At 32.0% G+C, this 26,836-nt stretch overlaps 1 protein-coding gene across 1 annotated transcript; it reads left to right on the forward strand.

Annotated features, from left to right (window-relative positions):
- The first annotated feature begins 173 nt into the window (after positions 1 to 173).
- Positions 174 to 20,757, forward strand: LOC134683401 (electroneutral sodium bicarbonate exchanger 1-like). Its single transcript, XM_063543028.1, has 19 exons — positions 174 to 271; positions 3,586 to 3,751; positions 4,210 to 4,370; positions 4,990 to 5,148; positions 5,578 to 5,711; positions 6,524 to 6,769; positions 7,206 to 7,352; positions 8,213 to 8,319; positions 8,781 to 8,955; positions 9,570 to 9,703; positions 11,063 to 11,600; positions 11,972 to 12,085; positions 12,796 to 12,960; positions 13,293 to 13,471; positions 14,232 to 14,304; positions 15,080 to 15,148; positions 18,803 to 18,979; positions 19,361 to 19,471; positions 20,052 to 20,757. The coding sequence occupies exons 1-19, from the start codon at positions 217 to 219 to the stop codon at positions 20,211 to 20,213; spliced, it is 3,072 nt and encodes a 1,023-aa protein (XP_063399098.1). The 5' UTR covers positions 174 to 216; the 3' UTR covers positions 20,214 to 20,757.
- The last annotated feature ends 6,079 nt before the right edge of the window (positions 20,758 to 26,836 follow it).

The following is a 26,836-nucleotide window of genomic DNA, read 5'->3' on the forward strand; positions in this document are numbered from 1 at the left end:
TGAAATATCAAATTATCATCTTTATTGATATACTAGAAAAAAGACAATCGAAACACGGTTTACCTTTTTTTGCACTGTAGATTTCTATATTTCTAATAGCGTATTTAAAATATATTTAGCACTTTGAAATGATTGGCCCAGAGGTTTTTTTACATCTATACTTTTGCATATATTACAAGTGCATCACCAGGATAACGCTTCCTTTACAGCAACATCATGATCAGAAAAGACAGGAAGGGTCTGCAACCAAGAAATATTGTAGATATGCAAAGTAAGATTTTTGTCATCTTGTGTGAATATGTAAACATGCTTCTTTAATAGAACATTTTTAAAAATTAATTCATTTTTTTAAAACATTTATTTATCTATTTCATGTACGATGAAAATATACATTTAACTAGCCCTTCGTGTAATTGAATAAAAGCTAAAGGTTACTTCTGTTCATCATTATTAATATGCACATATCGAAACAAACAATCGTGAAGGAATTTATTTACGGCGCTGAAGTACATTACGGCAGGTACGCGGAGGAACTTTTATCTAGAATACATTGATTGTTGGTTGCTTTAAGTCCAGTGGCAAACATTTCATGCATGTTCAGAATGGTATTGAAAGGACACATGAAAGGTCAGTATGAAATGCATTTTTTTTATATATAAGAAAGAAAGAAAATGTCTGTCAAAGTGGTTCAACGTTACAAAACTTCAAAAGATATATGATAAATAACCGAAACGTAAACAAACAAAGATTAATATGAATGAAAGAATTGATTGAAAAATGCAATTCTGAATAACTCTTTCAAATACTACTGAACCATTTGCCGTAGCTTATTTAAAATGAAAGCCAAAAGCTTAATACTAATATAAATCGTGAAAGATCAGGAATTACTTGTTTTTGCGTATACATTTGAAACCGTTATTTTCTTTGATTATCATTGTAATGGGTATACCAGAAGACCAGAAGCCAACAGAGGCTGCGTTTTTAAACATCCCAAATAAACAGCAGTTTGATAATGAGAAAAACGAAAACAATCATTTTGACAAAGGTTAAGTAATTGAACGTGGCTGAGTACTTAAAAGTCCCAAAATTAATAGAACCCTGCGATTTAAACTGGCATTAATCAACATTTTAGAGTTGACAAAGGTCAAGGAATAGCAACAGAGACAGCATAGTAAGATGTAATATATGACTAAATGAAAAGCAAGGCTTGAATTAGAACTACACCTTTTCATTGATCCCATTTTGTGCCAAGGTTTAACTTTTATTTAATCGAAATCCTTCTCCAGTGAGTCTATCCTCCCTATAACAAACAGTGTTGTGGTCTATGATTGCAATGGTCAGGGAGACGGTCTGGCTTGCTATGGTGGACATTCATTCGTTAGTGAAATGGTGTTCTAGCTGACGCGCCTATACATTTTTTAACACATATAGCTGTAGAAAATACACAGCATTTGTAGTCTTAACAAAATATGTTGTTTTCCTTACCAGCTGAGTGACTGTTAAGAGTCTAGGTGTTCAGTATTTATTTGCAAGTCAAATATCGTTTGTTTTTCCGTATTTCTTAGAATGACATCAGACGAAGAGGCTGCTTTAGAGGATTAGTTAGCTCACAACAGCAAGACTTTAATGCTTTTGAGCCTACAAAAAGCCAGGACATGTGGCTCGGGAAAGATCTTTGAAGTATTGGATATTTTTTTCGGTTTCTTTCCAATTTTCTATGATTATGTGTGATAACTTGTCAAATTTTGGTCGGAAACTCGGCCCAGACGACACTCTTTTGTTGACCTTTTGTCTTTATATTGTAAAATACATCTCCGATGACGATATTAGCACGAGATAAACCTTATCAATGTCTTTTCTTTTGTTGCCCCAATTTTTTAGGTATCACCAAGTTCTTGTAGTCGCTTTCATGCAGTATCATTTGGTGGATCAGAATTCTTTTTTTCGCATGGCCTGGCTGTAGGAAATGCTCTAGTTGAAATGTTTAGGATGACAACTCAAATGAGAAATATATTGATGTTTGTCTGTTGGCTCGCAATTCAGATCTGTTAAGACTATTGCATCTTCACTTGCGTAATAGTGTCAAGAAATGCGATCTTGAAGTCAGGGATTTCATAAGTAAATTTTATTAAAGGATGAGCACCCGTTGGCAAGGTGAATGAACACATTTAGTTCTTGTTATACCACTTCATGTAACTATCGTCGGTGAATCGGAACCACAAGAGAGGTTGATAAAGAGAGGAAATAAGAGTTCGGGTTTCTAATTTACCCATATTAATATTGGCATAAGGCGAGGTTATCTTTGTTCCCATTGCTGTTCCATTAACTTGGAGAAAGTGTTCACCATTGAATGTGAAGTTAATACATTTCAATACAAGAGTTAAAAACTGGACATTCAGTTGGTGGATGTAAGGTGTTGCGGGAGTTCCAGATTTCCCTACAGGCTTCAATACCATCGTCATGGTTATAAAAGAAAACAGTGTATTGTAAAGTTGTATCACTTTAAAAAAAAAAAACACCATTTACCCTCCACAGTTCTTCATCCTCGTGTGATATTGGATCTGCTCTGTGCGTTTTCGTTCCTAGTCCTTGGGACAACAAATCGTTCATCTTTCATTGTATCCAATATACGCCTAAAAGGAGCAAAGCGACCATCGATCTCATTCAGAAAGCCTTTTTTGTGCACATTCATGTCTCTGAGTTGTCTGGGTAGACCACAAACGATTTGATATAGAGATTTGCTACCTTCTACTTTTTATTTTCCATTTTTAACCGCTCAAGCTAAAAATCTATACTCACCGGTTTCATGAGAGGGAATATAAAATTTGTCGTCGTGTTTAGTTCTTGCTGACCTTTACTCCCTAAATACTCCAACCTTGTAATTTTCTTGTATTAGCAATTGATTGAATAGAAACGAGTTCTTTGATTTCCTTCTCAGAAACTGTAGTAACGAAACGTTCGTCATACTTGATCTTCGCTTTTTTATCGACATGGATTAATTGTCCGTATTTACCAAATTCTGATCAAAATCAGTTGCGCAAAAGAATCATGCACTAAATAGTTTTCATCAAAAAGAGCCACATCATCACCGGACTGTCTCCTGCTTGTCAAAGTAAAACATCTTCCATGTACTCTACTTCTAATCCGGCCTCTGGTGTGCCAAAACAATATCGTGCATATCTTAATCTGTCATGGCTAAATCGCATTCGTTGGATCGAAATCTCAACGCTAAGACCGTGCAGTTTTTTTTCCAAACAGATCATCTCGTTAGAGGTTGCATTTCATTGGTCAGTGTTTGACCTTTTACACATGTCGTCGACCATTAATATTGCAAATCATGCCATGTCTTACTCATAAAAGCTGTGCTTTTCGGGAATCGAATACGCTAATTCGTAAAAGGAGTGCTATATATAGAACTTATCCTCTAGATTTTATGTTCTGGCAATGCATGCAGTATTTATGTTCTACTATCTATAAGCTGTCGGTTTTAGCATACTTTACTATATAAAAATAAGGGAATGTGGTATGATTATTAATAAGCCAAGTTGTTGGTTTTTAATTACTTTATATTGCTTTATTTTTTAGGAAGCACCTTACATGATCAACCTTTTGAGTATGATCCTACGGGCTGGGTTCAGAGAATTATCAACAATAATAGAAGAGAAGTTTCGCATAAAGCTCACAGTGTGTTCTGTGAATTAGACGTCCTTCGGAAACATTATGATAACTATGAATGGAAAGAATCGGCAAGGTAAAAATAAAACTTTATGACCAAACTGAATGGGTCAGAGGTTGTCCAAGGTAAAACTAATATATTAGATCAATTTTGATAGAAGGAATCGACTACAACATTTTAATAGATACAGATTGCTGATTCCTATTTTTTTATACGCTACCTTCACTATGATAATTTAAATAAAGATAACAGTAGTATACTGATGTCCAAAACTCGTAAATCGATGGAAAACAAATAGAGGTAACAAACCAAAACTAGGGGAAACGCATTAAATATAAGAGAAGAACAACGACACAACTTTAAAACAGATTACAGATATAAAGCTATTACAGTATCTTTTAAATTGAATCACTTGGCAGTTGAATGTTTTTGCATGTATTTACCGTTTTAGAATAAACCGTTAAAAAAACCTTAAAGGGAACATTTTTCCATATTGCTTCATGTTATTACCAAGTCAGTTTTATTTTGAACAGGTGGGTTAAATATGAAGAAAATTTGGAAGAAGGAGGAAAACGCTGGTCCAAGCCTCATGTTGCCTCTTTGTCTATGCACTCGCTGTTTGAACTGCGATGTGCTTTTGTTGATGGCGTTGTTACACTAGACCATGACGCCCATTCTCTATCTAATGTCAATGGTAAAGTACTTTTTACACAAAATAAAACTCACTCATATTAAGGGTTTTATTATCAATGCTATTTTAAAACGCCTTACCTGGTCTACCAATTTTTTTTTATAGTTTAATTGGCAATTTGTTAGTGAATCGGGACTAAATTGAAGGTGACAAAAGAATACCAGGAACAAATAAAAAAACAAGAATCCATACCTGCATATCTTATTGTAGATAAATAGGAACCTTGTGTTTTTACATTTTACAAATACAATGTACTAGTCGCTGATGTCTTTGTTATATTGAAGAAATATAAACATAGATGTGTTTTAGTCTAAACGAAAAGATTAAGTCCCCTTATACTTATTTACAACAAAAGTGCTATCTAATATAGAAGTAAGAAGATGTGATATGGGTGTCAATGAGACAACCCTCCATCAAAATCAAAACTTATAAGAGTAAATCATTATAGGTTAAAGTGCGGCCTTCAACGAGAAGCATTGGCTCTCGTTGAACAGCAAGCTATAAAGGGCCAATAAATTACTAGTGTAAAACCATTCAAACAAGTAGACAACAACTGAACATAAGGTTCCTGACTTAAGAATTAACATATACTAACTTTGTTTTCTTTTTATTTGAACTGTAGACAAGCTCCTTGAAGAATGGCAGGACCAGAATGATATGGATACAAGATTACGCCCACATCTTAGGGATATAATGTTGGCAGGACATAAACACAGTCATATCAAGCGTTCGAAGGCATCTAAAGGAAGCAGAACTCTGTCTGATATTGCTGATGAGAGATGTACGAGAACATATCATCTATCTTTTAGTTTTATAAAATTTAAATACCTATTTTGAAAAAAAAAATAGTTAATTATAAATGTAGACACATGCTATTTTTTTTTTACATGTTTTACAATTCATTTTCCAGTATTCCTCCGTATATATGCTGTCTATTTTCAGGGTAACTAATGTTCGTCTTGCACATAAAATACTCTTTGACTTGTTCCGTTACATGAACTATTTATGTAGATATATACCATCAAAACTGAAACGTAGAAAACATAATGTGGTACGAGAAAATTAAAAATTAGTATACAAAAAATCAAATGATCCTCCAAAATGAAAATTTGGGTGTTAAATGGAATAAGAAAATTGAGAAATAAACGCTTACATTTGTTCCAAATTGTTCTTTTTTTTTTTTATCTAAATCTATTAATAATATTTGCAGCTGAGGCAGAAAAGGGAGGATATGGTTTCCAACTTGCATCAAGTGCAAGTCTTGCAAGTATGGATAGCTCTGGACTGCATAGTGTTCCAAGTTCACAAGATCTTATGATTGACCCGACTAGTCCCAGTTATAAGGTTAGATATACATAACGTGACGGTACCCTAATTGCCCCTATTTTGACATTTTTTGCAACTACGTTTTTTTATGATCCATACAAAAGTTTCCGTTCGGTGCTTATTTTGTAGATGTATCCTTGTTGACTATATGGTTACATCAATTTAATTTTGAATCAATATTGAATCGTAGAAAAATGGGTTTGAACCGACCTTTAAACGATCCAGGATTCCACAATGAGGAGGATCCAAATTGCATCCATGCATAAATTCACATCCATAAAAATTAAAACACAGATGTTTTGTTTCATTTCTTTAAATATTAAGAACAATTTGACATTAGTCCCTGCTTACTACCCCTTATATAAGAAATGAATGCTTGTAACATATTTGCTTATTTTAAAAGATGAATTTTGAAGAACGTCGGATGACGACGTTCCCGTAGGTTTACTTTATCTGTTGATATCTACTGCGAACGTTTTCATGCATATCTAAATGTATTCAGCTATGTTGAAAGACGTGTAAAATGTCAAATCATAATTATACCATGTTGAGTCTCAAAGAAAACGTGTTAAATTTCCACAGCTATTTTTTTTTAATAGGTGCAATTTGGGTACTGTGACGTTATATATTATAAATGACAACAATTTTAACAGAAATATCTGGATCGTCGGAAACCCAACTTATTATTTTCTTTTTGCTAGAAATCCTAACGATTGCACATTTATTTTCTCGTAACTCAAAGAACCGATACATCTCAATTTTTGAATAGACTCGATAATATGTAAATATACTTGAATAAAGTATAATTCAGTTCTGCAAAATATTTTTAGCCCAATTTGAACTTTATGAGGAAGATACCAAAAGATGCCGAGGCTGCCAATGTAATGGTCGGAGAAGTTGAAGAGCTTGAGAAGAGATTGATTGGTTTTGTGAGGCTAAAAGAGCCACGTCTTCTTGGCGATGTAACAGAAGTGGCATTGCCGTCACGCTTCGTGTGTTTCATGTTCGGACCGAAAGGAAGCATGACCCAGCTAATGGAACTCGGAAGATGCATATCAACTATGATGGTTGATGAGGTAGATTTTTTCCCAGTTACTTTATAATGACCAGTTTTAGTATTGAATTCATAATTTATTTTTCATAATCATTTTATTGTCATGCATCTTTTTAATGGTTTTGATGAATTAAAAACCTGTAAAATGTTAAAGAATTTGAAAACGATGGTTGCTTCTCATTCTGCAAATCCAATAATGAAAATTTTATTTTAAACATTCTATGAAAATGCCATTTGATAAAATGTATTTCAGGCATTCTGTAGAAATTCCATAGGTGTATATTCTATTCCAGATACACAATCTGTATGTGATAAGTTGAGACATTCTGACAAATTCCATATGTGTATAGTGTATTAAGACATTCCGTGAAATTCAATCTTGTTTTCTAGATACTCCACCCGTATATCTTAAATTTTATACATTCCGTAAAAATTATAGCTTGTATATTGTATTGTAGATATTCCGTGAATTAGCTTACAAGTGTCTAGATAAAGAAGAGTTCTTGGCTGGTGTTGACGAGTTCATGGAACAAGTAACGGTTCTACCACCTGGGGAATGGGATCCAAAAATTCGTCTGGAACCACCTTCAAAAGTTCCATCTCAGGTATTGTATTTCCTTTTTTTTTTTTTTTTTTTTTTTTTTAAGTTTTGTCAACACGCCTTTTGGTGTATGATTTCAGTGATCATATGATTGATTGGTTGGTGTTTAACACCAATTTCAACACTATTGTACTATTTCGCGGTTGTTAGTTTTTAGTAAACCTGCCAATTACGGGATGGGTACTATCTCAACCTCAGTGTTGACTGGCTAGTATCACAGTCCATAGTTAAAACTGTCATTTTAATGATAGCAAATTAGATGTTAAGTTGACTTGTTTGCTTTGTTTGTACAAATGTTTGCTCAGGCATTGTAATTAAGATTGGCATCTACTATCAATAGATGGGCAGGTTTTTAGATTGTATACACTTTCTTTTAAATGTGCTTGGAATCTAAGCAATGTATATAATTTGAAGTCCCACATATCTATTGATTACATATGTTAATCTTAATAACATTTGTTTAGCAAACATTTATCCAAACAATGCAAGTAAGCCAATTAAACCTTTAACTTGCCCAGTGGTCACTTCTGTGTTGACACGCTGTATTTGTCAAAACTTACAGACATTTTTGGTCTTCAATGCTCTGAAAATTCGTACCTAATTTGGCCTTTTTTTACTCTTTTTCATTCGAGCGACACTGACGAGTTCTTTGTAGACAAAACATGCGTCTGGCGCAAATACAAAATTCCAATCCTGGTATTTATGATGAGTGTGTTGCTAGCATTAGGATAACATGCTTTAAGTTATATTTTCCGGTTGTTTCTTTCTTTCTTTTAGATATCGATTCATATTATTATGTAACGCCTCAAATGAAACATTACTTCGGATGAATAATGAATTACATAATATATATTTCTTTTGTAGAATTTTAGAAAGAATTCAGTTAATCCGTTACTTGGGAAGCTTTTGCCAGCAGAAGAAGAGGGAGGAGGACACAGTATAGATGACCCGGCACTCTCGTGGTCAAAAATGTAAGCTTGTACATATTTTAAGATCAATTCAAACGATTGTTTAAGTTAAAGTTGATCACTTTAATACAGCATTCAATAAAAAAATGTATCTTATACATAAAGGCAACAGAAGTATACCGCTGTTCAAAACTCATTCATTGATGGAGAGAAAAAAATCCTGATTACAAACTAAACAATATGGAAATGAATCAATTTAAAGAGGAAAACAACGAAACAACAGAGCACTGAGGTGCAACGAGAACAAATGACAATGAAACATAAATAGAAACGAACTTTTAGATTACAACTGCCATATTCCTGACTTGGTATAAAACGTTTTAAAGAAACTGTCTAACATTTCTACCCAAATGAATGTAAATCAGAGTAAAAGCTGGTCTATCTGCTAAAGACACATTGTCAGCAAAATATTGCTGTGTAAGGAACGGAACATGCAAATGACAGGTTGTGTTCTATATTTGCAGACCATTCAAGGGTTTAATAGACGATGTTAAACGAAAGATTCCACATTATCCCTCTGACTTCAAGGATTCCTTACATATACAATGTTTTGCTTCATTTGTGTATGTGTTCCTTGGAACATTGACACCAAACGTTACATTTGGTGGATTACTTGGTCAAGCTACTGATCAGTACATGGTGAGTTTTATCTAACAGAAATAGTTTGTATTCTAATATTGCTTCTAATACTGACACAACTTTCATACAACTCTGCAATACACTATTGACAGTTATAAATAAAAAAAGACAACAGCAGTATATCATTGTTCAAAAGCCAACGCTACATTGAGAGAAAAAATCATCATAGATACCACTATTAAAACTGTGTACGCCAGATGTCTATATACGACTCATCAGTGACGCTCGAGGCAAAAAAGTTTGAAAGGTTAATAAAGCACGAAGTTGAGAGCATTGAGGACATAAAATTCCAAAAAGTTTTATACTCGATTATCGTTTTAGGTAAGTTTTCAAATTCAGCAGTATTTCTTTCATAATGGACTTTCTTGATGAACGTCTCCGCTGTGTTAAACAGAAGAAACTATGTATCTGTCAACGTTTTAATAAATGATAGCTCATCATGTTGAAGTGGTATTACACATTCAAAGAAGAAATCTTATTGTAAATTAGTCAACTTTTGTTACATAATTGAATATGCCACTCCATTTCTTTTTATCGACTGATATAAACGAATGTCAACACAAGATTCATTATACAGATTAGACCAGTTCTAAACAAAAATATATTTTTGTCAGGGAGTGATGGAGTGTATTTTTGCAGCAGCAGTTTCTGGTGTCTTGTTTGCCTTATGTGGAGGACAACCAATGAATATTTTAGGAAGTACAGGTCCCATGTTAGTGTTGGAAACAATCATCTATAATTTATGCAAGTAAGTTTATATCATTACCTAATAAAAGGTGTGATTTTTTTATGTAATAAAAAGAATCTATGTAAAAATAGAAAAAAACAAAAGATATTGGGTGTCAATTCATGACACAAAATCAGTATATCTGTTCCGGACCATATGAGTATTTGGACCATACGCGTATGGTCATGACCATATGCGTATACTCATACGCGTATGGTCGGACCATATGAGTATAATACTCGTTTGGTTATTAACGGGCCGGAACATATGAGTATTTGGACCATATAGGTATATATATTTTTTCAAATTACATTATAAACGTTTCAATAATACAAAAACTTTATCTAAAAAAACAGTGATGGTTTAAAACATGACATTTTTTTTAATTTTATAATCCAAAAAACTACGTAAAAATTAAATATTGATGCCATAGTTAGTTTTCATCGCTAGTTACATTCGTGCATTTAGGTTTGGATGACATTCACTTCCACACGGTATCATAGATTTTTTGCATTTGCAAGAAATTTGTGCACGATCGTTTTCATTTACACATTTTGTTTGCGAGTGAAAACAAGCCTTTTTACAGCTGCTTTCAGTGATACCGAGGTATTTGGCAATTCTGATGTCTACGGTGTTTTTAAGAAGCTCTAGATCTCATATATCGTAAAATAACTGCAATACACCATCTTCACAACACAACTTAAATAAACTTATAGTATGCTACTTTCCAGTGACTTCTTATGTAACAGTTCTTTTTTGGAATTTAATTGTTTAGTCGACATATTGCCATTTACTCGTAATAACAAATCGGTAATGACCATCGGTATAGAATGTGTTTACTTTAAATTTGACAATTTAAAGTCAAATTAAGTAACTATGTGAAACTTCTTATTTTTATTTAGCTTATCTTTTTATTATAATATAATGATAAAATTACCTATATGATAGCTTATTTTGAATGAACGGTCATACCATATGAAGAGTTTAGAAATATTAAAAGTAAACTGTAACAGAGTGTTAATAACCCCGACCATACGCGTATGGTCCGACCATACGCGTATGGTCGGACCATATGAGTATATACCCTTATGGTCATGACCATACGCGTATGGTCAAAATACTCATATGGTCCGGAACATATCCACAACAGAAGAAAAAAAACCACACACACAAAAAAGCTAAGGAACTGCGCTTTTATTGGTTTTTTTTTTATATAGCATGATTTGATAAAGGCAACAGTAGTATACCGCTGTTCAACACTCATAAATCCATGGACAAAAAACAAAATCGGGGTAACAAACTAAAACCGAGGGAAACGTCTTTACTTGCAGAGATAATTGTCATAAATTAACATGATTTTTCACATATCTTTAATTGCAGAGATAATGATTGGGATTTTATGCCGGCGAGATTCTGGGTAGGAATGTGGACTGTACTATTTATTCTTATTATAGTCATATTCAACCTGAGCTCATGCGTCAAGTATATCACTCGGTTCACAGAAGACAGTTTTGCAACACTGATTGCAGTGATATTTATTGTGGAGGCCTTTAAGAAATTATTTGAGATAGAAAAGAATTATCCTGTTAACTTTCATCCCGATGACCCCATCCCTTTCAACTGTTCATGTAGCAGTACATGTAATGAAAACGTCACAACAGTGCTCGGGGCTCTGGCCTATGGTGCCTTTACTAACTTTACGTGCACAGGAACAGAAAATTTTACCACCAGTAATATAAGTATCAACTGGAATGGTCTGACAACAGCCGAGTGTAGCGAATTCGGTGGAAGCTGGGGTTGCGATCCTAAACAATATTATGGAGATGTATTTTTCCTGTCCGTTATTCTATTTGCTGGAACTTTTGGAATAACAGTCTTATTGATTTCATTCAAGACTAGCTCACTGTTTCCAAATGTGGTAAGTATTCTCAGCTGCTGTGTTTTTTTTTTAAAAGGAACCTTCTCCTATCCTCTTATACTTAATTCTCCTTATCTTAACTGAAAATGTATATACTATCTCTATCTCTCTCCCTCCCTCTCGCTCTCCCTTTCAATTATCTTTTCATACACTGTTTCATGCATTTGTTAATGCTTTCAATCTTTTAATCATACACTTATCTCAATGTGTTTGTCAATTTATACATGGAGAGAAAAACGTATAATAAGGTTATTAAACGAATCCGTATTAACTTCATTTGTCATGTTCTTCTAAGAAAATGAATTATGATCCATATGATTATTAAAATAAATTAGCATAACAGATTTAGATAGGTGACATTTCTATTCTAGATTCGACAAAGAGTAAGTGACTTCAGTGTTTTGATCGCCATTGTTTCCATGGTGCTGCTTGATTATTTCCTGGGTCTCCCGACACCAAAACTAACTGTACCAAGTGAATTTAAGGTATGTGTTTATGTTAACTTAATTGCCGCAAAACAAATAAACAATATTGATCTGTAACGCAACCTGGAGTCGGTTTCACTAAAACAACTTACGACAAAGATTGATCGTGGGTCATGCACAATCAATCATACTTAAGATCACATCTTTTCGTAAGATTTTTTGTGAAATCGGCTGCTAAAAATCAGATGATATATATATAAAAAAAGGCGGAAGAATAAAAAAGTACAAACAAAACTCACCGACAAGACACAAAGAACCGACGAAAAACATACAAAAACCGTAAAAACTCCTCATTGATAAACAAAAACCCCACAAAAAACCCGAGGTATCTCGAAAGCATCGGAAAATATCCTGTACGATCTTTCTCATGGCGGATCAACTCGTACCTTATGAGCAAAAGTAAATACACGAAAAAAAAAATCAACAAGAACCACAACCGTTACTTTGTAGGCACTAGACTATTATGAATAAGAAGTTTTTTTTACTCTTACATAGCCAGTTAAATATTACACTGACTGACAAGTATAAGAGCTAAATAGCTAATCATTGCTAATTGGAAACAAAGAGACATAAAAAAGTTGTATTCGTTCAATAATCTTAAATCATAATTGACAATGGAAACTGCAGATTAGAAACATAGTACTAGTACTAATGAACAAAAAATGTTCGCAAATACATGAATAAGTTGTTTTACATATATTTTTGTATAGCCGACAAGACCAGGTCGTGGATGGATCGTCAGTCCCTTTAGTGACAAGAACCCGTGGTGGTTGTATTTGGCTGCTAGTGTTCCTGCCGCACTTTCAACAATCTTAGTCTTTTTAGATCAACAAATTACTGCTGTGATTGTCAATAGAAAAGAACATAAATTACAGGTGAGCTCTTATGTTCTGAATGAATTGAACCTCATAACAAATAACAGGAAAAGTTAAAATTTGATTGATACATGTATACTTAATAACACATTAATTAACCAAAAAATCTACATGGAGTTTTGTTGATCTGTTGAATTTGTCCTCAAAATTGCACAAAAAAGTCATTAAAGTAACATTTATAAATTAAATTTAAAAAAGCTGAGAATGGAAATTGGGAATGTGTCAAAGAGACATCAACCCGACCAAAGAGCAGACAACAAGCTTATCTGTTTCATCAAAATCATATTTGCCCATGATAAGATAAGAATCAAGGTATTTTGTATTTTTTTCAGAAAGGGGTAGGTTACCATTTAGATATGTTTATAGTTGCCATTACTGTGGGTATTCATTCATTACTTGGTCTTCCATGGTACGTAGCTGCCACTGTGTCTGCACTTGCTCATGTCCAAAGTTTACAGAAAGAATCTGAATGTACAGCTCCTGGTGAAAAGCCAGTGTTCTTGGGAGTCAGGTAAGAAATCTTATTCAATTCTTTTTTATATTTTAAGTTCAGTGCTGTAATTGTTTAATGTATTGTTAATCTAACATTTCAATTCGTACGCTATCACGATATTATACTGCTTGGTATTGTATATGATGACATGTTGAATTGTCCCAGTAGTTTGTCCATGTAATAGAGTAATGGTATATGTCGCAGTTGTTTGCCCTAGTGGTACAATAACGGTATATGTCTCAGTTGTTTTCCGTGGCGATAAATTTATGGTATATGGCACAGTGATTTCCCTTAGTGATAGAGTACCGGTATATTTATCAGTTGTTTGACTATGTGATACGAGTAATGGTATATCTTTCAGTTGTTTTCCCTTGTGATAAAGTAATTGTATATGTCTTATTTGTACGACCCACTGTTGGTGTATGGTTACGTGTTACAATGAAATATCATTCCGTTTTATCTGTTTTCTCTATCAGTTTTTATTGCATGTTTCATTAAGAATAAAAGGAAAGAAAAATTATCACATCATTTTTATTAAAATAAAGAGATGTGCTGTGATTGCTAATGAGACAAAATCCAATAAAGTTCAAATGAGTAGATTACGATAGTATATTTAGACAATTTTTATCATTTAACAAAAAAAAAAATCATCAAAATAATAATACGTGTTGTTGACTTTATCAATTTCATGAATTTACAAGGATCTTTACTTTATTTTTTGAATTCATATAGGTGTTTCAACATCGTTATCCTAATAATTGTTTACATTTTTATACAGAGAACAAAGAGTGACAGCTTTATTTATTGGTATACTAAGTGGTTTGGCCGTACTCATAACCAGTGTTCTTAGGGTAGGTTTTTGAAACCCTTACTTTATACTTTTGATTTTCTACAAGTATTGATTTCTTTATATGAAATCAGTATGTTAGGTACATATACAAAAATATGAATGGAAATAAAGTCAACAGTAGTATATCCGTGTTCAAAAGTCATAAATCGATTGAGAGAAAATAAATCCGGGTAACGAACTGAAACACATTAACTATAAGAGAAAAACGAAGGAACAACAAGAACTCTGAAGTGCAACAAAAATTACCTCGAACACACATAGAAACGAACTATTTGATATCAACTGCAATCAACAAAAAAAACCAGTACAACCTTAAAAGTAAAATCGAGGAAAAATAAAAACGGAAAGACCCTAATCAAATGATAAAATCAAAAGCTCAAACACATCCAACTAATGGATAACAACGGTCATATTCTAAACTTTGTACAGGCGTTTTCTTATGAAAAAAATGGTGGCTTAACCTGGTTTTATAGCTAGCCAAACCTCTCACGTGTTTGTATTACATAAAGTGAAAACAACTTCTTCGATTTTTTATGTTTTACATTCGAATGAAGGAAACATTGAATGAATGATTTTTCAAAAGTAGTGTTTTACATCAAATTATGAAAATGATTATTGGCAAAATATGGGTCTATACGTTTGTTTGTCGATAGGTATTTTGCTAGTTATTGGATTCACATACTTTTTAGAATTTTACTATATAAAGTGGAATAATAAGAGTATTTAGGAAACATATTTTAAGAATGTTTTTCATTTTGATGGTCTTTTATTTATAGATTATACCAATGCCAGTGTTATATGGGGTCTTTTTCTTCATGGGATTTTCGGCATTGCGGGGACAACAGGTTAGTATTAATATACTGCATATAGAATAATCGAAGAAATGAAGAATTGAACATGACCGCAAGTATGATGGATTTTCACATGCACTTGTTTCAGAAAAAAATTGTATATCTATACCTGAAAGTAAGGTTGAGGTACATATTTATTATTTTCTGTGACACGTTCGTGTACGGATGACTAATAAATGGCACAATTTCATCCTCATCGTAAATATATTTATTTGTTTTGTTATAGGATAAAAAGTTAAATCATAAATATACTGAACTCCGAGGAAAATACAGAAAGACAAATAATATGAATTATTATTACATCAGACGACCATGAGGGCATTTCGGTGTTATGTTGCCGCAGACATTTCTTTCCCTAAGTGACTTGCGTTTTTGACTGATAACCGAACGCATTTCGTATAATTACGCGGATTTCATCGAGTGCTAAATAACATTCATTATCGCAGTTTCTATCTGTGGTTTTTGTATAAGTTACAACGGTAGATGAGTGAACATTATCATTTCTTGTCTTTTATCTCTTTGACAGTTGTTATTCATTCGTTTGATGTGTTTGAGCCTTTTGATTTTGCCATTTGAATAGAGACTATTCCTTATGAATTTTATCGGAATTCGGTATTTGTGTGATCTTACTTTTTGAGGAATAGTTTTTTTTTCACTAGCATTCGTACATCATCTCCTTTATGCATCAATTTTGTATCTTGGACTATAATAATAACGAGAAAAGTCCCAGGTACATCAAATAAACAGCATACACACTGAAATTATAGTGGGGACATAAAAAAGATAATGAAAATTTTCAAACTATAGCATACCATCCCAGACTAGGTTAATACTAAATTATCAATTATTCTCCTTCAGTTATCAGTTTAGTAACTTTATCTATAAACTAGAACACACCCGTGATACTGCGGGTCCGTGACTGACTTAAAGTATATATAACAATGCGTAAGCCTTATTTTAGAATTGGTATTGTCATCTGATAAAGTCGTGCGGATTATGCAGTTTTCCTGCTTTCAAATCTTTCTGTTTGAACCCGTCGACATGGAACTACAATTATTGGTAATATTAATTATTTGGAAAACAAAAGGTCCTGGTATGGAGTATTTTTTAATCAACAGCATTGTCCTATATTAGCTAAAAATAAAGTTGAATTCTTTTATTCGCTGTTTTACGTCATACTCGCTAACAAATTGAAAGCTGTACTTATACGTTTTAGTTTAAGTCCAGATTTTTAGCATTCGTATTATTATCTTAGAATGTCTTACTGATTAAAATACTACAATAGTGAAAAAATTGACAATGAATGAATTTAGTAGCAACCCTGTGATTATAGCAAAATCCTAAATACACCACTTGGTGGTGGTTAGCCTGTCAGATGCGGAACGTACAGATAAGGCAATATGTAACAGGTGAATATACTATTGGCATCTGTATCAGATTCGTCCTGGAACTTGTTAATTATTGGCAATAATAATTATGTGGAAAACAAAAGGGACTGGAGTGTATTAATTTTCAATTTACACCATTGTGCTATATTAGCTATATATAAAGTTAAATTCTTTGATTGGCCGTTTTTACCTTATGACGGCTGACAAATTGGACCTCGTTATTTTAGTATTATAGATATTAAGTAAGTAAGTAAGTTAGGCCGTGTTCACATTGACCTAAATTAGGTGTTGTGTTAGTGTAACTCACACGTAAACTAAACACAATTGCGTTCCCATTGATAAAACTCAATGTTTACATGTAGTTTAAATCATGTTTTATCTACACACAGTCGATAGTCAATCTAGGCCTTGTTTAGGTTAAGTGTACACAAAACTAGACATTAAGGACATTAGTTGTATCGTGTATATATATTTAAGGAGGAAACTATTTTTGAGTAAAATTGATATTTTTGATAATTATTAGTATAGTTCTTTATTGTTGTCTTAATTTTACAGATATTGTTTTTGTTAATTTTTTTTAACGTACTTTATTAACCCCTGATCAAGACTCTAAGCAGCATCATTGCCGAACCCATAATTGACTTTCGGGGGGGAGGGGGGGGGGTGCTATTATAGTTGAAAACAAAACATAAAGGCAGGGGAGTGGGGTGGTGGTGGGCCGTGGATTTGTTTTAAAAAAAAATGTTTCCAGTTTTTGGCCATGATTTTTTTTTTGTTTCTTTCACCCTCAGTTGCCACTTTATACAATGCTAAATTTGATTTCGACTTGTCATCAATTTTTTTCGTGAAAAGATCTATAGCCCACGCCCCCTACCCCTCGACCCCCCCGCTCCCCCTCCAAAAAAATGAAATAAATAGTTGCTGCCTAATTCATTTGAAAAGGTCTTCCCGAATCGACTTGACGTACACAGAAATATTCGCGACTGGTCTTTTCTCAAACAACGATTCACGCATAAATGCATGACTAAAAAAAGTGTGAGGTAAATGATATGTTTGTTTAGTATCTCAGATCCATAAAATAACACTTGAAATAAAATAAAAACGTTACCCTATTCCTTAACCAAATACTCCTTGGAGAAGAAATACCATTTGAAACAAACAGAAAAGATAAAAATGTAGTGATCCCTAATATCTTATTTTCGGCTGTAACTCCGCGGCACGCTGCTGCAGCTAACGTTTTTTGATGCGTAATCGAGACATCACTAGTTTATTCAAACTACTACAAATTATAAAAATGGCTGTCATAAAGTAGCAACATCTTAACTCAAAAAAGGGGGACAGTTATTTTTTTATCTGAGTCAGATTTTTTTTCCGCGCGTACGTTTTTATTCCGGTTTTTGTTCGATGCTGGTGAACAAATACTTTTTTCAGTATTAACCACTATAATGTATGGGGAAACTCTTGATTCAGAATATTTTTTTTATCATCTGTATGAACAGATTTTTTTTATCAAATTGGGGATCGGAATATTTCCATCCCCCCTTTTGAAGTCAAATGATCGTTCTCTAACCGCTAGAAAAAATGTCCGAAAACTTTGAATTCAGTTCTACGTATTTAACATTTAAATGACATATATAGTTTACAAGTGTGAACAAATCTTATGTACAGGTAGCTAAACAAGATGTATAGATGTGAACAAATGTAATGTAAAACCAGTGTATATTACGGTAAACTAATTGTAAACATGTTTACTGTACACGGCGTTTGGTGTGAACACGGCCTTAGTAATAAAGTGTGTAAATAGTTTATTAAAGTGTCACAATATGATATAGACATCTTCATATCGAGCATCATATTACTTATCAGATCCATGCCTTTTAGACATAAGAGACAATTTCTTACTTTTCAAAATAAAACATATGTACAATGAATACTTAAATAATAAAAATGGTCATGTGATACCGATAAATACTCGTTAAATTCATTTATACATTCAGTAAAGATTTTATCTTCCTACCTTCAAACATTAGATGCAATGTCTTGGCTCATACAACTTGGGTATCATCACATTTCATAAAAGAATTAAGCTTGTCATCAGAATTGTAATTTAATCTACTGTCACCCCTTTCACATCATTTGTTTATTGTCATCATTTTCACATTAATATCGTATAACGAAGCGTACAGTAAAAAGTAAAAAAAGATTGACGGAATGTAAAACTTTGATATTCAATACAATAGCTTTTTCTGTTTCTTTTTAGTTTGTGGATCGTCTGATCTTGTTTCTACAACCACGTAAATACCAACCCGATGTGCCTTACATTCGTCACGTACAGTTATGGAGAATTCATATCTTTACCATTATCCAGATCATCTGTTTGGTGCTATTGTGGGTCGTGAAAAGCATTAAATCTATTTCAATCGCCTTTCCACTTTTGGTAAGTTTGATTACAAAATTTGGTGGAAATTAAAACTTTTCATAACTTACCAAGAAGAAGTGTTTTATTAAACAAACAGATACCAATTAAGGTCTGTATCATGACTTTCTGACTGATCTTCAAATCTATAACGTTTATGTATACAAAAAAGCAGACATTCATTTAAAATTTTGTTGACACACAAACCCGTTGTGTCCTATTGTTGTATGAGTTCTTTATATAATTTTTTCGCTAACCTGTTTATTACTTTAACATGCAATTCTATGTATATGTTTCTGTTTAATTCTATATTTTGTTTCTGCAATCTGCTTAACATACATGAAATGATGAAAGTACTATAATGAGTTTTGATTATTATTTATGTTATACTTTTTTTTATAGGTGTTAGCTACTGGAATAGTACGAAAAGTACTGGAGTGTATTTATACAAATCATGAGCTGAAATATATCGATGATCTACTTCCGGGAAGTGAAAAGAAATCTCACAACGAGGTACATACATTGAAACAAAAATAATAACCATTGTTGAACTATATACGTGTTGTAAAATAATTTCCAGTTTCATTGATTCATATTTATCAGAAGAAACAGAATATGCATATTAGTTCACAAAACAATTATCTCTGTAAAAAAGGGACGTACGATACCAGAGGGACTCTCAAACTCATAAATCGAAAATCAACTAGCAACGCCGTGACGAAATAAAGACAAACAGACAAAAAATAGTACACACACCAAAACATAGAATATTAAATACTAAACAAAACGAAAACAACCAAAAATAGTGGTCTCTTTAAAACAGGTGGTCGGTCTTTTAATACATGTTCAATTTATATGATATGTTTTACCGAGGGATCTTTTATTAGTGGTCTTTTAACAAAGGTTTTTGCTTCCTACAGACGGTCTAAGCAGGTTTGAATTTATTATACCTTTGATCGTTGATGAATTTTATAGAATGGTTGCAGCTACTGAAAGCTAGCTAAATGGTGTATTGATTTACTTGTATAGAAAGCATACCTTTTATAAATTTGCCGTTAACGTATGAATACTGTTTTATCTCTTTTTTTTCAAGGATAACGAAAAAATTGATGTTCCATATAAAACCTTCAGTAGCATTGATTCCGTCAGTGCAATAGTAGAGGACAAAGAAAACGGAATTAAACCAAGCTTTTATGTTGATGAGGAATGTGACGTGAAACAGAGAACAACATCTCTAGGAAACACCAAACTTTGAAATGTGAAGTTCTAACTTAGAATATCAAAGAAATACCAAACTCTGAAATGTAAAATTCCATGTAAAAATATAAGAGAAATGTGATATTTAGTTAAAGACTCTCTTAACAATGAAATATTTCTTTCTCATTAACCTAAAATGAATTTCTTATAAGCATGTGTTCATAATATTTTATCTAAATGTGAACAATTGTAACTAGAATGAGAGAGTAACTTAAAGCATAATATGTCCTGTGGATTTTGAAGTGTTTATATCAAAGAGTTTAAGTTAAAAGCGCTTTATAAAAAGTAAAACCAATGTGATAAAAATATATGCAGTGTATATATGATTAACAGATAGTTTAGTATTTTATAATCTATATTCATATTTGCCTTCCTTAAAAACAAGTTAATGCAAGTCTGTCTTTAAAAGAATTAGTGTATATTGAAATGACTATAACCTTATGATGTACATATTCCGTTTGGTCATATTGTGCATATGAACTTTTTTTAATATCAGGATATTATTTTATTAAGATTGTCTATTATTCATACTAGTAGTTGAGTAGTTTACGGATTTTTTTTAAAAGTTTAATTAGCTAGTGTAGTTAAACATTTCAGGAAATTCATTTTTTTATATATATATTTTATTATTATGAAATCTCTATTTTTCTTCATTTTGCTACTTTGGTTATACTATCAACATATGTTTCTTTGAAGTTTACTGAATATTTGTTTTGGGGTGTATTTAGATTTAATTATTTTTTTTTATGTAATTTCACATGTTTCATCTTGAAAATATCAAGAAAAAAAAGAAAAAAATATACAAAAAAGCATTTAAAAACAAATGTGTTGATGCATTTATTCAAAAATATGGTGCCATGATTTTTATAAGCTTATAGTTATACTGTACTTACCTATCAGTTGTTAATGTGTATGTCATTTGGTCTTTTGTTGTCTCATTGGAAATCATACCACGTCTTCTTTTTTTATATTTACATGAATGTAAGGTATGATTTGATTGTTGTCGTCATAATAAAGGATTGGTATGGTGTACGGTAGAATATATTAGCTAGCCTTTATTATATGCACTGGTATTGTACACAAAGGATTCCTGGTCTTAATTACAGTGAATGAAATATTGATAAATACCACACGGTCAAATTAAACCCTGATTGTTCATATTGTGCATGATTTTTTTTGTGATTATTTGGTTTTCTCCAAGTGGTGTATGTAGTCTTTCTAGAAAGTTTTATTGATCGGTATAATAAAACACTTACTTAAAAAGGCTAGTTATGATGTTATAGCAAGTAAGTTTTCACTTTGCACATAGCTACTGCCCTCGGCTTTGCCTCGAGCAATAGTTGGTATCTCAAAGACAACAAACTTTCTATTACCGTCATGACCATTCAATGGTGTACAATGTTAATTTTTTACTTGTTTGGCTTTATAAATTATTGATATTAGTGTCACTGGTGAATCTTATGTAGACGAAACGCGCGTCTGGCGTACTGAATTATAATCCTGGTACCCTTGATATCTATAAATTAATTGTTTTTGTAAATGATAGATGGTGCTACTTTAAGGAACGAACTTCTTCTGACAGCAATTTATGATGTATTCCACATAACTGTTAAATTCTGTATTGAATTGATTAAATATTATAATAAAAAAAACCATGATGACTTGTTTGTTATTTTTTTTTTAAATTTTATTACATTGTTTTTACTGCCTACACTATAACACTTTCAAACAATAAAAGCAACAAAGAACGGCTGATAAAATTGCAAACATTGACATACTCCAAGAGATACACCAGGTACTATTATACCAAAGTTTAGTACAATAGTCCAAGATTACACAAGACACAATCAAAATACATTTTTAAAAAGGAATAGTGGTACGATTAAGCATAAAAAATCACAAGAAAATATAGCGCCTACGCCCCGAAATTTTATCACTATATTCTAATTTATTAATTCAAGCATGCGGAACACTGTTTTGTTTAATCCACCATTTTCTACATTTGAAAATGCGTGTACCAAGTCAGGAATATGACAGTTCTCGTACATTTGTTTTTGATGCGTTTTGTTATTTGATTTTGCCATGTGATTATGGACTTTCCGAATTTATTTTCCTCTAAGTTCAGTATTTTTGTGATTTTACTTTTTGTTAGGTTTTCTTTGAAATAAACAAAAGGCAAAAAATGGACCTTTCCAAATGAATGTTATAAAATAATTTTGAGAAATCTGGCCAATTTCTCCTTTTGCAGCTAATTCCACCCTATAGAAAAATCTAACAAATAGGTTCTGTATTGAGTTCAAATGTTTATAACCAGACCATGCGAGACCCTCAAGGGTAGCAATGTCGTGGTAGTTGTAGATTAATTGACTTTTAGTTGCTTAGCGGCTAGAGTATAGTAAATGTTTAATGTGTATTGTATGAATTTAATCTAAGCATAAAGTTGATTGCGAGTAAAAAGTAAAATCACAAATTCAAAAAGGAAAGTCCTTAATCAAATGGCAAAATCAAAAGCTCAAACACACCAAACGAATTGATAACAACTCTCATATTTCTGACGTAGCATATGCATTTTCTTATGCAATTGCACTTAAGGGATTTTGTTTTAAATTTTCATCAACTTTATTTTGTATATAAGTGTTTGATAATGCTTTTTTAATTAGTTGGATATTTTGGTGATGTAATTTCAGTTATGAATTAATTTAATCAAATCTAACTGAACATTTTGACATATTTTTTTCTTTTTTTTTTAAAGGTCAAATTTAGCATTTGTACTCTTTGGAACGACCCTTAACAATGCTTAGAAATTTAAATAAAAATTAAGATCTACGATAGCAGATGAATCAGACGTCTGGCGCATGTATCTTTACCATAAAAAATTTAGTACTTTAGTACTTCCGATTTTTATCCTCCTTGACCTAAGTCTGTTCGTCCTTCATATAACCTTAAATTATGCTGATATTCAACTATTTTATATCAAAAGAAACTTTAAATGAAAAAATTATAATGCAGTAACTTGATCGTTTTATTTGACGATGTATACTGTTTAATTGTTGGGGGAAAATATAACACCTTCTCTGTCCCAGTTAAAAGTTAAATATTAGATAACTTGAAGCACTTGGATTTCCTACTTCAAAACGTCAAAAGACTATAAATAGAAATTACAGCTCAATCCAGTTGGTCCCGGATCCTTTACTTTTTAAATGTGAATAAAAATATATAGGACACAATTAATATATAAAATTTCACGAAATCAGTTTCAATTCATTAATAGCACAATAAATCTCAAAGACAGTATTAATTTTTTTTTAAATCTAGGAATAAAGGAATAAGATAGTAAGTTAGTTTTATACATAAAAATCATATTTAGAATAAAATTGGGGAATGCTTCAAAGAAAAAAGAACCCGACCAAAGAGTACCAAAACAAAAACCGCTTGAATCAGAAAAGTTCAAGACAATAAAACTTATTGGAGAAAATAAACACTACCAAGTTGGTTTGTTTTAATTATTTTTCATGTGTTTATACAGCCTCTAAAAGTTGAATGTAGAGGCATTATTAAGGATTGTGTGCATCTAATATACATGTCTATCCTTAAGTTATTGTTAAGATCTTCGAAATATTCGTAAATATTTGAATTAAAAACAAAATTACACACGAAAGTAGATTATGGCAGATGCAACTCCATTTGGATCTCTTCAATATTTATAAGCATAGAATCCATCAAAAAAAGAATCACAAAAGATTAAAGATTGATATTTTTCAAACATTAATTTGCATAATAGAGGTTACATATTTTTTTTCTTAATTTTGTTTTAACTAAAGTTATGTGTGTCATTAATTCTTCTTTTAAATGAAAATCATGTAAAGCTTTTAAAAAGAAATCAGAAGAAACTGTGATGAATTGCTTCACAAAGTATGCGCCTTAATAAAAAAAAAAAAGAGAGGCCATATTTGTCCTTTTCATTGCAAATCATAAAACTGGAGTGTTAATCAGTAGACTTGATATTTGATGATGTATTGTATTACAAAATAACAATTGCAACCAATGATCGGTTCACAGTCACTTCTTTGTGGGCATTGACATTTCTTGAAAATCATGAACTAGCATTATAAATCGATAGTCTTGGTTTATCACAATGAATCTAAGTACCTCTAAAGGTTTAGGATTTTGCGGTTATGAATGAAACACTTCTATGTTAAAGAGGGGCGAAATATACCAGAGGGACAGTCAAATAGTTATCAAAGGTACCAGGATTATAATTTAGTACGCCAGACGCGCGTTTCGTCTATATAAGACTCATCAGTGACGCTCATATCAAAATATCTAAAAAGCCAAACAAGTACGAAGTTCAAGAGCATTGAGGATCCAAAATTTCAAAAAAATTGTGCCAAATACGGCTAAAGTAATCTATTCCTGGGATAAGAAAATCCTTAGTTTTTACTCATAGATTGAAAATACACTGACAACGCCATGGCTAAAAAATGAAAAGACAAACAGACAAATAATAGTACACATGACACCAGATAGAAAACTAAATACTTAGCAAGACGAGCCCACCAAAAAATTGAGGGTGATCTCAGTTGATCCGGAAGGGTAAGAAAATTCTTCTCCACATGTGACACACGTTGCTCTACTCGTATTCGTCACTTAAAATTTTTCACTATATATTCATATACACATTTGGGGTCATTTAATTTAAAGCAATTTAGTACCAATGGAAGTAGAATTATCATCGACTTATTTGTTTATTTGGTTGTATTTTGATATTAATAAGTTATTTTCATTTGCTCACAGATAAACACAAAATATTATCTGTCAGAAATTTGCTATATATTTAAGATTACCAAACTGAATTTTAGTATCTGTGTTCACATCAAGAGAAAACAAAAATAAATTAAGAAAAAAATATGACCAAAATAAACATATATTCCTTAAACAATTCTTCGTCTTTTGGGGCCTTGTTTATAAAAATTCAACCGTAAATGCCTTTAAAATTAAAAAAAATGAAAAGTATTTTTTATATGAATTATACAGCAAAATATTGCAAATGACGAATATTTTTAGCCATGCACTGTATTTGTCATAAACAAAAACGTGAGACATCCATAAAACCAAAAGCTTTTGTGAAATGAACAATTATTCAAATATTGGACAATCACCTGTAAGATAACTCATAAAACATTAAGTGTAACCAGAGAAAATACTCAACCGTACAACCAGTCATCATTTATAAAGACCACCTCTACCTGGAATCATCACATGACATTTAATTTTGTGCATTTTCATATTATCAGCCAATAAACACGTAATTGTTCATATCATATTATATAAAATGATTATATCATATCGGTGTAGTATCGTTTTCAATTTAAATGCATCCATTTTCTGAAAATTAGAATGTAATTAGTATATACAGCTGTCTTAAATATTTTAATAATGTAATAACTTGCCTTTTAATCGTTTAATTCAAAAGCATCACTGATGAGTTTGATGAAGATTAAATAATCGTATGGCATACACAAATATAAGACTGGTATCTTTGATGAGGTTATTAGTTCTACTGTTCTTCATGTTAAGTTCGTGACGTGGTCATTTATTGAGATAGGTAATAAATGAAACGGTAACAATTAATTTTGTAAGATGGGATTTTGCAGATTTATTTCCATAAACTTAATCGTGAGGACGATAAGATAAACTGTATGCACAAACTATGTGAGAAACAGCACACTCCCAGTCGGATATCAATCTGATGTCACTATTCCAATCCATAGATATATCACATATGAATATGTCTATATACAACATCCATTATAACACTCTATTTTCACGAATATACCAGATGAAGTGTGACTGCATATTAACTTGTATACAAAACGAAGAATGGCAATATACGGCTATGCATAAAAGGAAAATTTCTTGGTAGTGCTGTCCAACAAGAAAATTGTTGGAATAATATACAGATAACTTAACGGTCACATACGGAAAATTGTCTTTTAAACAATGACGGTTGACCAAATGCAAAGTGCATAAAAAAAAACACATATCATTTACCAAATTCGCGAAGACTTCATCGAAATATTTTTATAATGAATGATATATGTTTTCTTTTTTTCTTTTCTTTTTTCTTTTCTTTGAAAGTTTTAAGTTGAACAAACACAACTTTTAAAACGTTATATGAACACAAAGAAGATAACTGTATACTGAAAGTTACCAGGACGATGAGCAGACTGGCGTGTTCTTAAACTTATTGTTAAAAATTAGTAGAATAAGGGAAATTGAATTATGCTAAGGACTATGACATTCTAAATGAGGTATGTCAAGTGCTTACGAATTTGTTTATGAATTGTATAAAAAAAATCAACATGCATTAACTACTAAAATTTTAATTAATATCAGAGTATCCAGCTTCTCGAATTTATTCGTTCAGTGTATATATTCACTTGTCTGTTTTCATATGTCTTTTGATTGAGTTGAGCCATTTCAATTGATATTCTATAGTGTGTCTTTCTATGTTGTGACGTTACACTTTTGTTCTAGGTAATTGTGAAGGTTGGTACCTTTATCAAAACGTTCAAACCCGCTGCATTTTTGTTTGCACGTGTCCTAAATCAGGAACCTCAT

This window comes from Mytilus trossulus, chromosome 1 (genome assembly GCF_036588685.1).
Source record: "Mytilus trossulus isolate FHL-02 chromosome 1, PNRI_Mtr1.1.1.hap1, whole genome shotgun sequence".
In the NCBI taxonomy this organism is placed as follows: domain Eukaryota; kingdom Metazoa; phylum Mollusca; class Bivalvia; order Mytilida; family Mytilidae; genus Mytilus; species Mytilus trossulus.

Coding starts and splice junctions, on each gene's coding strand:
- LOC134683401 (XM_063543028.1), top strand. CDS start 217: ATGATCAGAAAAGACAGGAAGGGTCTGCAACCAAGAAATATTGTAGAT. Junction 3,752..4,209: donor GAATGGAAAGAATCGGCAAG/GTAAAAATAAAA, acceptor TATTTTGAACAG/GTGGGTTAAATATGAAGAAA. Junction 19,472..20,051: donor AAAAGAAATCTCACAACGAG/GTACATACATTG, acceptor TTTTTTTTCAAG/GATAACGAAAAAATTGATGT.